We start from the raw sequence: 13,859 nt of genomic DNA, 5'->3' as shown, positions 1-13,859 counted from the left end.
TGAAAGAATGCTTTATTTTCCCACAAAGGAAAATGTCTGTAAGTCTGTTTTATGATACTTTAAGGTCCTTTTCTGCTGTCAACACACAGAGGGTGAAACAAGTGTGGGAGAAAGAATTGTCTGTTACTATTGACGAAGAGATGTGGGAGGACATTTGGAGATATGCAAAAACAATATCTATATGTAACCGTACTAGAGCAATCCAATTAAGAATAATACACAGATTGCATATATCCCCAAATCGCAGACATGCTTTTAGCCCCACTTCCTCTTCCCTTCAGTGTCTTAAATGCAAAACTGATACAGGCACCCTAACACATTGTTTATGGTCATGTACAAAATACAAAGATACTGGTCTGGTGTTCTGCAAGAAATTGAAAAGATCCTAGGGGTTGATCTAGAATTGGACCCAGTTTCTTTACTGTTAGGTCTCCCTAGTAGGCATGTTACTTCTGTCTGTAAAAGGAGGCTTTACAACATCCTTACCTTCGCAGCGAGGAAAAACATCCTTTTACAGTGGATTAGTGATAAGGTTCCTTCTATTAAAGATTGGAATAAGATACTATTTGAATGGGTGCCTCTGGAATATCTGACATGTACATTGCATTCTAAAACAGACCAGTTCTACAAAGTATGGGAACCTTATCTAAATTAACTAGAACCTGAGGTATCAGCTATTATGCTGCAAGGATTCTCTTAGAATGGCAGGGATCTATGTACTTCAGAACTACACTGTACGTTCCATGTGTGGAACCTAACCTCTTGGTTTAAACTGAGCTTTTTTGTTTAAGTTTGTTTAAAATGTATGTATTGAGAGACGCAATGATGGTGATGGGGTGAGAGAAGCACCGAGTGGGAAGAGGAAAATGGTGTACGTATGTATGGGTGTGTATATGTGTGTGTGTGTGTGTGCGTGCGTGTATGTATGTGTGTGTATATGCATGGGTATATGTATGTGTATGCATGTGTATATACAGTGCCTTGCGAAAGTATTCGGCCCCCTTGAACTTTGCGACCTTTTGTCACATTTCAGGCTTCAAACATAAAGATAAACTGTATTTTTTTGTGAAGAATCAACAACAAGTGGGACACAATCATGAAGTGGAACGACATTTATTGGATATTTCAAACTTTTTTAACAAATCAAAAACTGAAAAATTGGGTGTGCAAAATTATTCAGCCCCCTTAAGTTAATACTTTGTAGCACCACCTTTTGCTGCGATTACAGCTGTAAGTCGCTTGGGGTATGTCTCTATCAGTTTTGCACATCGAGAGACTGACTTTTTTTCCCATTCCTCCTTGCAAAACAGCTCGAGCTCAGTGAGGTTGGATGGAGAGCATTTGTGAACAGCAGTTTTCAGTTCTTTCCACAGATTCTCGATTGGATTCAGGTCTGGACTTTGACTTGGCCATTCTAACACCTGGATATGTTTATTTTTGAACCATTCCATTGTAGATTTTGCTTTATGTTTTGGATCATTGTCTTGTTGGAAGACAAATCTCCGTCCCAGTCTCAGGTCTTTTGCAGACTCCATCAGGTTTTCTTCCAGAATGGTCCTGTATTTGGCTCCATCCATCTTCCCATCAATTTTAACCATCTTCCCTGACCCTGCTGAAGAAAAGCAGGCCCAAACCATGATGCTGCCACCACCATGTTTGACAGTGGGGATGGTGTGTTCAGGGTGATGAGCTGTGTTGCTTTTACACCAAACATAACATTTTGCATTGTTGCCAAAAAGTTCAATTTTGGTTTCATCTGACCAGAGCACCTTCTTCCACATGTTTGGTGTGTCTCCCAGGTGGCTTGTGGCAAACTTTAAATGACACTTTTATGGATATCTTTAAGAAATGGCTTTCTTCTTGCCACTCTTCCATAAAGGCCAGATTTGTGCAATATACGACTGATTGTTGCCCTATGGACAGAGTCTCCCACCTCAGCTGTAGATCTCTGCAGTTCATCCAGAGTGATCATGGGCCTCTTGGCTGCATCTCTGATCAGTCTTCTCCTTGTATGAGCTGAAAGTTTAGAGGGACGGCCAGGTCTTGGTAGATTTGCAGTGGTCTGATACTCCTTCCATTTCAATATTATCGCTTGCACAGTGCTCCTTGGGATGTTTAAAGCTTGGGAAATCTTTTTGTATCCAAATCCGGCTTTAAACTTCTTCACAACAGTATCTCGGACCTGCCTGGTGTGTTCCTTGTTCTTCATGATGCTCTCTGCGCTTTTAACGGACCTCTGAGTCTATCACAGTGCAGGTGCATTTATATGGAGACTTGATTACACACAGGTGGATTGTATTTATCATCATTAGTCATTTAGGTCAACATTGGATCATTCAGAGATCCTCACTGAACTTCTGGAGAGAGTTTGCTGCACTGAAAGTAAAGGGGCTGAATAATTTTGCACGCCCAATTTTTTCAGTTTTTGATTTGTTAAAAGTTTGAAATATTCAATAAATGTCGTTCCACTTCATGATTGTGTCCCACTTGTTGTTGATTCTTCACAAAAAAATACAGTTTTATATCTTTATGTTTGAAGCCTGAAATGTGGCAAAAGGTCGCAAAGTTCAAGGGGGCCGAATACTTTCGCAAGGCACTGTATATGCACGTAGATATGTGTAAGTGGGTGCTGTTTTTCTTGTTTTTGTTCTGTGTGCTTTGTCTCTGTTGTTGTATCTCTTAATATGGGTGAAAATTGTGAAATTCCAATAAAAATACTGTTACAAAAAAGGAACCACAGGCTTTCATATGTTCTCATGTTCTGAGCAAGGAACTTAAACATTCGCTTTTACATGGCACATATTGAACTTTTACATTCTTGTCCAACAATTTGTTTTTGCATTATTTAAACCAAATTGAACATGTTTCATTATTTATTTGAGGCGAAATTGATTTTGTTGATGTATTATATTAAGTTAAAATAAGTGTTCATTCAGAATTGTTGTAATTGTCATTATTACAAAACAAATGTAATAAAAATTGTCCGATTTAAATCGGTATCGCTTTTTTGGGTCCTCCAATAATCGGTATCGGTGTTGCAAAATCATAATCGGTCAACATCTAATCGGTAGCCATAAAGTGCTTTGAAAGGCTGGTCAGGACTCACATCAACAGCATCCTCCCGGATACCCTAGACCCACTCCACTTCTCATACCGCCCCAACAGAACCACAGATGACGCAATCGCACTCCACACTTACCTTTTCCACCTGGACAAAATGAACACCTACAAGAAATCAGCCAAGACCTCAGAAAAAATGTAGACCTCCACAAGTCTGGTTCATCCTTGGGAGCAATTTCCAAACACCTGAAGGTACCACGTTCATCTGTACAAACAATAGTACGCAAGTATAAACACCATGGGGCCTCAGCCGTCATACCGCTCAGGAAGGAGACGTGTTCTGTCTCCTAGAGATGAACGTACTTTGGTGCGAAAGGTGAAAATCAATCCCAGAACAACAGCAAAGGGCCTTGTGAAGATGCTGGAGGAAACCGGTACAAACGTACCGTCTATATCCACAGTAAAACAAGTTCTATATTGACATAACCTGAAAGGCCACTCAGCAAGGAAGAAGCCACTGCTCCAAAACCGCCATAAAAAGCCAGACTACGGTTTGCAACTACACATGGGGACGAAGATGATACTTTTTGGAGAAATGTCCTCTGGTCTGATGAAACAAAAATAGAACTGTTTGGCCATAATGACCATCGTTATGTTTGGAGGAAAAAGGGGGAGGCTTGCAAGCCGAAGAACACCATCCCAACCGTGAAGGACGGGGGTGGCAGCATCATCAAATCAAATTTTATTTGTCACATACACATGGTTAGCAGATGTTCATGCGAGCATAGCGAAATGCTTGTGCTTCTAGTTCCGACAATGCAGTAATTACCAACGAGTAGTCTGACCTAACAATTTCACAACAACTACCTTATACACAAGTGTAAAGGGATGAAGAATATGTACATAAAGATAAATGAATGAGTGATGGTACAGAACGGCATAGGCAAAATGCAGTAGATGGTATCAAGCACAGTATATACATATGAGATGAGTAATGTAGGGTATGTAAACATTATATTAACCTCTTAGTGCTAGGGGGCAGTATTTTCCTTTTTGGGAAAAAAACGTTCCCGTTTTAAAACGGGATATTTTGTCAGGAAAAGATGCTAGAATATGCATATAATTGACAGCTTTCGATAGAAAACACTCTAACGTTTCCAAAACTGTGAAGTTTTGACATTTTGGCTGAGTATAACAGAACTGATGTTGCAGGCGAAAGCCTGAGAAAAATCCAATCCGGAAGTGCCCCAGGTTTTGAAAGCGCTGCGTTCCAATGACTCCCTATTTGGCTGTGAATGTACCATCAACGAGCTTACGCTTTCTACGTATTCCCCAAGGTGTCTACAGCATTGTGGCATTGTTTTACGCATTTCTGTTGAAGAATAGCCGTAGGCGGCCACATTGAGTAAGTGGTCACATGGTGGCTCCGAGAGAGATTCTCGCGTAAAATACAGAGGTAGCCATTACTCCAATCGGTCGTACCGAAAAACTAATTGTCCCGACGGATATATTATCAAATAGATATTAGAAAAACACCTTGAGGATGGATTCTAAACAACGTTTGCCATGTTTCTGTTGATATTATGGAGCTAATTTGGAATATTTTTCGGCGTTGTGATGACCGCAATTTCCGGGCGATTTCTCAGCCAAACGTGAAGAACAAATGGAGCTGTTTCGTCTATAAAAATAATATTTTGGGGAAAAAAATTAACTTTGGCCATCTACCTGGGAGTCTCGTGAGTGAAAACATCCGAAGTTCAAAGGTAAACGATTTAATTTGATTGCTTTTCTGATTTCCATGACAAGGTTGCCTGCTGCTAGCAAGGCATAATGCTATGCTAGCCTATGATAAACTTACACAAATGCTTGTCTAGCGTTGGCTGTAAAGCATATTTTGAAAATCTGAGATGACAGGGTGATTAACAAAAGGCTAAGCTGTGTTCCAATATATTTAATTTGTGATTTTCATGAATAGGAATATTTTCTAGGGATATTTATGTCCGTTGCGTTATGCTAATTATTGTCAGGCGATGATTACGCTCCCGCATGCGGTTTTGGGAATATCAAGAGGTTTAATTGGCATTTAAAGTGGCTAGTGATAAATGTTTTACATATATTTTTCAATTATTAAAGTGGCTGGAGTTGAGTCAGTATGTTTGCAGCAGCCACTCAATGTTAGTGATGGCTGTTTAACAGTCTGATGGCCTTGAGATTGAAAAACAGCTTCTGTCTCTTGGTCCCTGCTTTGATGCACCTGTACTGACCTCACCTTCTGGATGATAGAGGGGAGAACAGGCAGTGGCTTGGGTGGTTGTTGTCCTTGATGATCTTTATGGCCTTCCTGTGACATCGGGTGGTGTAGGTGTCCTGGATGGCAGGTAGTTTGCCCCCGGTGATGCGTTGTGTAGAACTCACTACCCTCTGGAGAGCCTTACGGTTGTGGGCGGAGCAGTTGACGTACCAAGCGGTGATACAGCCCGACAGGATGCTCTTGATTGTGCATCTGTAGAAGTTGAGTGCTTTTGGTGACAAGCCAAATTTCTTCAGCCTCATGAGGTTGAAGAGGCGCCACTGCGCCTTCTTCACCACGCTGTCTGTGTGGGTGGACCAATTCAGTTTGTCCGTGATGTGTACGCCGAGGAACTTAAAACTTACTACCCTCTCCACTACTGTCCCATCGATTGGAATAGGGGGATGGCTCCCTCTGCTGTTGCCTGAAGTCCACAATCATGTCCTTTGTTTTGTTGACGTTGAGTGTGAGGTTATTTTCCTGACACCACACTCCGAGGGCCCTCACCTACTCCCTGTAGGCCGTCTCATCATTGTTTGTAATCAGGCCTACCACTGTAGTGTCGTCTGCAAACTTGATGATTGAGTTGGAGGCGTGCATGACCACGCAGTCGTGGGTGAACAGGGAGTACAGGAGAGGGCTCAGAACAAACCCTTGTGGGGATCAGCAGGGTGGAGATGTTACCTACACTCACCACCTGGAGGCGGCCCGTCAGGAAGTCCAGTACCCAGTTGCACAGGGCGGGTGAGCTTGATGATGAGTTTGGAGGGTACTATGGTGTTAAATTCTGAGCTGTAGTCGATGAACAGCATTCTCACATAGGTATTCCTCTTGTCCAGATGGGTTAGGGCAGTGTGCAGTGTGGTTGCGTCGTCTGTGGACCTATTGGGGTGGTAAGCAAATTGGAGTGGGTCTAGGGTGTCAGGTAGGGTGGAGGTGATATGGTCCTTGACTAGTCTCTTAAAGCACTTCATGATGACGGAAGTGAGTGCTATGGGGAGGTAGTCGTTTAGCTCAGTTACCTTAGCTTTCTTGGGAACAGGAACAATGGTGGCCCTCTTGAAGCATGTGGGAACAGCAGCCTGGGATAAGGATTGATAGAATATGTCCATAAACACACCAGCCAGCTGGTCTGCGCATGCTCTGAAGGCGCGGCTGGGAATGCCGTCTGGGCCTGCAGCCTTGCGAGGGTTAACATGTTTAAATGTGTTACTCACGTCGGCCGCAGGGAAGGAGAGTCCGCAGGTTTTGGTAGCGGGCCGTGTCAGTGGCACTGTATTGTCCTCAAAGCGAGCAAAGAAGTTGTTTAGTCTGTCTGGGAGCAAGACATCCTGGTCCGCGACGGGGCTGGTTTTCTTTTTGTAATCAGTGATTGACTGTAGACCCTGCCATATACTGAGCCGTTGAATTGCGACTCTCCTTTGTCTCTATACTGATGCTTAGCTTGTTTGATTGCCTTGTGGAGGGAATAGCTACACTGTATTCGGTCATATTTCCGGTCACCTTGCCCTGATTAAAAGCAGTGGTTTGTACTTTCAGTTTCGCACGAATGCTGCCATCAATCCACGGTTTCTGGTTTGGGAATGTTTTAATAGTTGCTGTGGGTACGACATCACCGAAGCACTTGCTAATAAACTCGCTCACCAAATCAGCGTATTTATCAATGTTGTTGTTAGGAAGTTAGAGTTAGAATAACAATGGTTCAGGGTTTTACCAGCCCTGGTTGCACAATCGATATGCTGATAGAATTTAGAGTCTTGTTTTCAGATTAGCCTTGTTAAAATCCCCAGCTACAATGAATGCAGCCTCAGGATGTGGTTTCCAGTTTACATAGAGTCAAATAAATTTTGTTCAGGGCCATCGAGGTGTCTGCTTGGGGGTGAATATATGCGGCTGTGATTATAATCTAAGAGAATTCTCTTGGTAGATAATGCAGTCGACATTTGATTGTGAGGAATTCTAAGTCAGGTGAACAGAAGGACTTGAGTTCCTGTATGTTGTTATGATCACACCACGTCTCGTTAATCATAAGGCATACCCCCCCGGCCTCTTCTTACCAGAAAGATGCTGTTTCTGTCATCGCGATTCGTGAAGAAACCAGTTGGCTGTACCGACTCCGATAGCATGTCTCGAGTGAGCCATGTTTCAGTGAAGCAAAGAACGTTAGTCTCTGATGTCTCTCTGGAATGCTAACCTTGCTCAGATTTCATCAACCTTGTTGTCAAGAGACTGGACATTGGCGAGTAGTATGCTCGGGAGTGGTGCGCGATGTGCCCATCTCCGGAGCCTGATCAGAAGACCGCTACGTCTGCCCCTTTTCATGTTGTGGGGGTGCTTTGCTGCAGGAGGGACTGGTGCACTTCACAAAATGGATGGAATCAATGGGAAGCAGAATTTTGTGGATATATTGAAGCAACATCTCAAGACATCAATCAGGAAGTATAAACTTGGTCTGGGGGAATGGACCTAGCCCTCACCCTCCGATCCAACTGGTCCCAGAACAATTTAAAGGCAATGCTACCAAATACTAATTGAGTGTATATAAACTTCTGACCCACTGGGAATGTGATGAAAGAAAGAAATGCTGAAATAAATCACTACTATTACTCTGCCATTTCACATTCTTAAAATAAAGTGGTGATCCTAACTGACCTAAGACAGGGAATTTTTACTATGATTAAATGTCAGGAATTGTGAAAAACTGAGTTTAAATGTGTTTGGCTAAGGTGTATGTAAATGTCCGACTTCAACTGTATGCCTTAATTACCTCAGACCCCTGCACATCAACTCGATACTGGTACCCCTTGTACATAGGCAAGTTATCATCACTCATTGTGTATTTATTATTATGTGTTTTTACTTTTCTATTATTTCTCTATTTTCTCTCTCTGCATTTTTGGGAAGAGCCTGTATGTAAGCATTTTACTGGTAATCTCCACCTGTTGTTTACAAAGCATGTGACAAATCAAATTTAATGACAACAACACCAGGCAGCCATTGCAAATGTGCCCATGAGTTGACCAGTCAATTTGCCAGAGTTAGAGGTTCCAAGCCTGTTTTATTCATTCTGGTTTCTATGCCTATGAGACACCGGAATGAATACACCTGTGAAGTGGAGAATGGTGCTGTTCCAGGTGGTCTACATAGCAGTCACAATGCATGCAGTCACCAATTATTGCATGACATGTTACTGATGGCATTCCACAACATCACACTGCCATCATTCGGCTAGCTAAAGTTAGTTGCAAAGTTAGGGTGAAAGGTTTTGCCACCAGCTCCTCCTTGGTTGGTTTTTCAACCGGGGCGATGTTGGGAGGTAGGTCTGGTGTGTCAACTTTGAAGTCTGGGTCTTTGTATATGATCCGTTTATCTTCCCGGCGCTTGACAGCCTGTTGGACCAATCAGGTTCTAAAGTTGAATGCCTTCTGTTCAGACACTCTTCTCTACCCAGTCCTTGGCGTTATGTTATCCTATCCTACTGCCTATCCTGTCAATCTTCCTAGGTTAGCAGAATGACGAGGGGGGCATTTTCTGAGCTAAACTGACCAAAATACACCTCCAACACATAAAACCACACATAATTTTGCCCTAAAACAATGAAAATGTCCCTCAACCAGTGGCAAATTGACTTTTTAGGTGAGCACTGATGCTGCCCTGTGATAAGCAGCGCCCACTTTGTCAAAGGCAGGGGTGCAAAATACTTAGCATGTCCATTCCTAGCGCGCCTCCAGGGTGCTGTTGGAGACATTAATCGCTGAGGCGCTCCACCAACGTTCCGCCCAAAAAATATATCTAAACTCAGCAAAAAAATAAACTTCTCTTTTTCAGGACCCTGTCTTTCAAAGATAATTTGTAAAAATCCAAATGGCTTCACAGATCTTCATTGTAAAGGGTTTAAACACTGTTTCCCATGCTTGTTCAATGAACCATAAACAATTAATGAATATGTACCTGTGGAACGGTAGTTAAGACACTAACAGCTTACAGACGGTAGGCAATTATGGTCACAGTTATGAAAATGTAGGACACTAAAGAGGCCTTTCTATTGACTATAAAAAACACCAAAAGAAAGATGCCCAGGGTCCCTGCTCATATGTGTGAACGTGCCTTAGGCATGCTACAAGGAGGCATGAGGACTGCAGATGTGGCCAGGGCAATAAATTGCAATGTCTGTACTGTGAGACCCCCAAGACAGTGCTACAGGACGGACAGCTGCAGTGGCAGACCACATGTAACAACACCTGCACAGGATCAGTACACCCGAACGTCACACCTGCGGGACAGGTACAGGATGGCAACAACAACTGCCCGAGTTACACCAGGAATGCACAATCCCTCCATCAGTGCTCAGACTGTCTGCAATAGGCTGAGAGAGGCTGGACCGAGGGCTTGTAGGCCTGTTGTAAGGCAGGTCCTCACCAGACATCAACGGCAACAACATCGTCTATGGGCACAAACCCACCATCGCTGGACCAGGCAGAACTGTCAAAAAGTGCTCTTCACTGACGAGTCGCGGTTATGTCTCACCACGGGTGATGGTCGGATTCCCGTTTATTGACAAAGGAATGAGCGTTACACCGAGGCCTGTACTCTGGAGCGGGATTGATTTGGAGGTGGAGGGTCCGTCATGGTCTGGGGCATGTGTCACAGCATCATCGGACTGAGCTTGTTGTCATTGCAGGTAATCTCAGTGCGTTACAGGGAAGACATCCTCCTCCATCATGTGGTACTCTTCCTGCAGGCTCATCCTGACATGACCCTCCAGCATGACAATGCCACCAGCCATACTGCTAGTTCTGTGCCAGATTTCCTGCAAGACAGGAATGTCAGTGTTCTGCCATGGCCAGCGAAGAGCCCGAATCTCAATCCCATTGAGCACATCTGGGACCTGTTGGATTGGAGGGTGAGGGCTAGGGCCATTCCCCCCAGAAATGTCTGGGAAATTGCAGGTGCCTTGGTGGAAGAGTGGGGTAACAACTTACAGCAAGAACTGGCAAATCTGGTGCAATCCATGAGGAGGAGATGCAATGCAGCTGGTGGCCACACCAGATACTGACTGTTACTTTTGATCCCCTTTATTCAGGGACACATTATTCCATTTGTTAGTCACGTCTGTGGAACTTGTTCAGTTTGTCTGTTGTTGAATCTTATGTTCATACAAATATTTACACGTTAAGTTTGCTGAAAATAAACGCAGTTGACAGTGAGAGGACATTACATTTTTTTAAATAATAAACCATGTAGCAGATATAAGATAGGTGAGTTTTCTGTAGCCTACAGGCTGGACATAAAATGTATGACAATGTAAGATGGACACTTTTTACATCATGCAGGTTTTTCTGATCAAATAGCCAAACCTAAATGACACCCAATCAAATAAAAACTGTGCCGTCATCTTAGCAAACAACCTATCCTAAAAACAGGACAGATCAAAGTAAAATGGTCAATACGGAATGGACAATCACAAGTGTTGTCCAGGAGTTTCATCCCATTGTCATGATCAGTGGTTTCAAGTTTGTATCCGTACATTTTTGACAAGCTGATCATAGCTTAAATAGCCAAATTGATTAGTTACAGGAATCCGGACTAAAAAAAGACAAATGTAACGGTCTGTTTAACAAAATGGTCGGCCTACCACATGGATAGGCATCTGTGAAGGCTCCTCAGAGGAGGAAGGGGAGGACCATTTTCTTCAGTGAATTTCAGAAAATAAATGGGCCTAGGCCTATACAACAAAATATTACAGGCTGATTAGCTGTATTGATAATGGCACCATATGTTTACATTTAGATAATTTAGCAGACGTTCTTATGCAGGGTAACTAACAGGAGCAGATAAAATTAAGTGCACCAAACATTCCTGTCATTTAGCTCCAGACTTTTAAACGGGCAACTATTTCCAATTGAAGAGCTCTGCCTGTATCATCTTATTAGAAGCATAAATATCTTAACGCTGTCTGAAGAGGTAAAAAGCATGTATTGCCCATGACCCCCCCCCCCCCTCCCCGCCTCTCCCACACACAGACACAGCTGCTAATCACAAATACATTGACCCCTTTCTGGCAGCAGGTTATAGCTGTTTTTTTTTAAAGGGTCTGGAGGTCACTGGCTCCCAGGAAGGAGTGGGCCTTGGCAGTGATTGCTTTCCAATGTACAAGACCTCATTTTATTACAAAAGAGGACAGGCGTGTTCAATTGGTCAAAGGGGACCATAGAATCAGGATACTATAGAGACCCCAATTCCCAAAGCATGCAGAGAAAAGGATAAAGGAAGGTCATGAAGGGCGAGTATAGATAGAATGCCAAAGAAGAGAGAGACATCTGTGAATTTCAAGCTTAACGGTCACGTTTGACAAGCTGTGCAGGCGTCAAAAGAGTGGTGAGGGGACGGATGCTATCACCGTGAGACATACATAATCAAACAGACACAGTCAAGAGCCCACAAGTGTAAAAAGAGTAAGAGAGAACCACTTTTGCAAAAGAGTAAGATAGATGTGATAATGAATTAGAGTGCAAATATTTCAATAAAGTGATACCCGCGATACAAACAGGTTTGCGCATGCATAGGCTGAACACAAACAGGCAGAAATATACCCACATAGAAATACAGAAACTGAACTTAATGAAGCACACCCACACAATCACTCATACAACACCCAGACAGACAGAGACAAAGACAGACAGACAGACCTCACCAAGACTTGCCACATCTCAAAACATCCCCACCACACACACACACTCCAAATGCCAAAAAGCTGGACTCACCCAGAAGAGGAGGTTGAAGAAGACCATACCGTAGCGCAGGCTCCTCATGCAGCCCTCAGCCATCCTGCAGCGCCGCAGCTCTAGGAGGAAGATGAAGGAGAGGTCCAGGTAAAACACCACATACTTCTTCCCCTGCGAGGTGGTGTAGCGGCCTTTAGCCGCCTGCGGACCCGGCGCCGTGTGGAAGCCGAATGCAAAGGGCGGACGTTTATACTCGTACTCGCCACTGTAGCTGTGGAAACCCGAGTTGAAGGGTGGCGTCTCGGGCTTGCTGTCCAGTGAGGGACTGCGCCGGTAAGGCGTCTCGTCCGTGCTCGAGCGCCTCATGGACCAACCAGAGGTGAGACGCTAGCAACAGCCAAAGTTTTATTTCAACCCCCTCAAGAGCTTCAAGAGGTCTTTGAGAGCCCACACAAAAAAAGTCACTTAAGACCTAAACAGAGACACAAAGTACAAATAGCGTGTCCTCAGGGGACAAATGTGCATAGTTGTGGTGCCAGTAATGTGGAATAGCACCTGTTCCCAATAGTTTCTAAGCAAACCAGCCTACAGTGTTTTCACCACAGAAACTGAAGCGTGATTAGGCATGCAGTCCAACTGTGCCCCTGCAGTGATAGACCAGCTAAGATTAAAACACATCACCTCAAATTCGTCTGTGGACGATGTCTTGTCATCTGTGGTTATCCAGAGTGCCTTCATTCGTAATCCTACACCTGTATATTCCCGTTTTAACGTTGCTTAATCCTACAACACCTGTTCATTATATGTCCCTTTCCTGAATCCCACAACTACACTTGTCTATCACAAAGAAGCTCTAGCTTTTCCAATTCCTGCTAATCTCAGGTGAATCGGACACACATAATTGCAAGAGCGCTTGGCACTTCCAGAACTGCTCTCATCTGATCGGTTGGCTGAGTGATACGTCACACCTGGTGCCATTAGAAATTCCGGAGCAGGTGCGCTCTGGCAGAGAAAACAGTCATTCTTGACAACAACAACAGGGTTTTAGCCAATCAGTCTCTTTTACACCAGAACCACTTCTCCATTAAGACCGCACGCTAGTACTACATCCAGTTGGAATTGATTCTGAATGTTCAGCAGTGTCCATTGTCTTGGCTCCACTTTCCCTCACATGCAGAAAAGTTAAAAGGAGAGAAGATGTGCAGACCAAGAGACAACACTGAGGGTGAATGCGTGGGGATGAGTGAAAGGAAAAGATACGTGAGAAAAGGATAGGTAACTGAAATGAGGAGAGAATTCATTGGTTTCCTTTAGGTGAGCGCTCTACCACTTTCCTTGCCTGGTTTTCCTGTTCGTCCTGGTTCGTTCTCTCTTTCTCCTCTCTAACTCCCCCTTTCTGCTTTTCCTCTGTTCCCCTTCCCGCAGCTGCTGTTTCGCAGGTCTACCTGCTACTTGCCTCACTCCCTCGCTCCTTCTTCACCTCTGTCTCCCTCCCTTTCTGTATATCAGTTTCACAGTCCAGCCAGTAGAGCATTGCATTCAGGTTCCCTCTCCTCTTCTCTCCCTCCCTTCTGTGCACCCCTTTTGTTTGTTTTCTCCTCTTCCTCTCTAGGTGGGTAACTAGAGTGAAGTATCTGCCAGGGTCATTTCCAGAAGAAGAGAGAGAGACACCTTCCTTGGATGAGGGAAGAAGAAAAAAAGACTGCAGTGTTATAGCAACCGTCCAGCTCCCTCTCGCTCTCCCTCCCTCCCTCCCTCTCGCTTACTGTCTCTCATTCACTCAC

At 43.9% G+C, this 13,859-nt stretch overlaps 1 protein-coding gene across 3 annotated transcripts in view; it reads right to left on the bottom strand.

Annotated features, from left to right (window-relative positions):
* Positions 1–13,859, bottom strand: part of LOC112248981 (tetraspanin-4) — a 121,812-nt gene that overhangs the window by 91,726 nt on the left and 16,227 nt on the right. The window contains exon 2 of one of the 3 annotated variants that reach the window (XM_024418478.2): positions 12,115–12,194. In XM_024418478.2, the coding sequence (XP_024274246.1) occupies positions 12,115–12,177 (63 nt within the window). In that variant the 5' untranslated portion in view covers positions 12,178–12,194. Of the gene's footprint in view, positions 1–12,114; positions 13,802–13,859 lie in introns of those variants that run through there. The other 2 variants (XM_042320877.1, XM_024418476.2) reach the window with 2 other exon arrangements.

The sequence above is a fragment of the Oncorhynchus tshawytscha genome, linkage group LG04 (assembly GCF_018296145.1).
Source record: "Oncorhynchus tshawytscha isolate Ot180627B linkage group LG04, Otsh_v2.0, whole genome shotgun sequence".
Lineage (NCBI taxonomy): Eukaryota > Metazoa > Chordata > Actinopteri > Salmoniformes > Salmonidae > Oncorhynchus > Oncorhynchus tshawytscha.
This window is presented reverse-complemented; position numbering and strand designations above follow the sequence as displayed.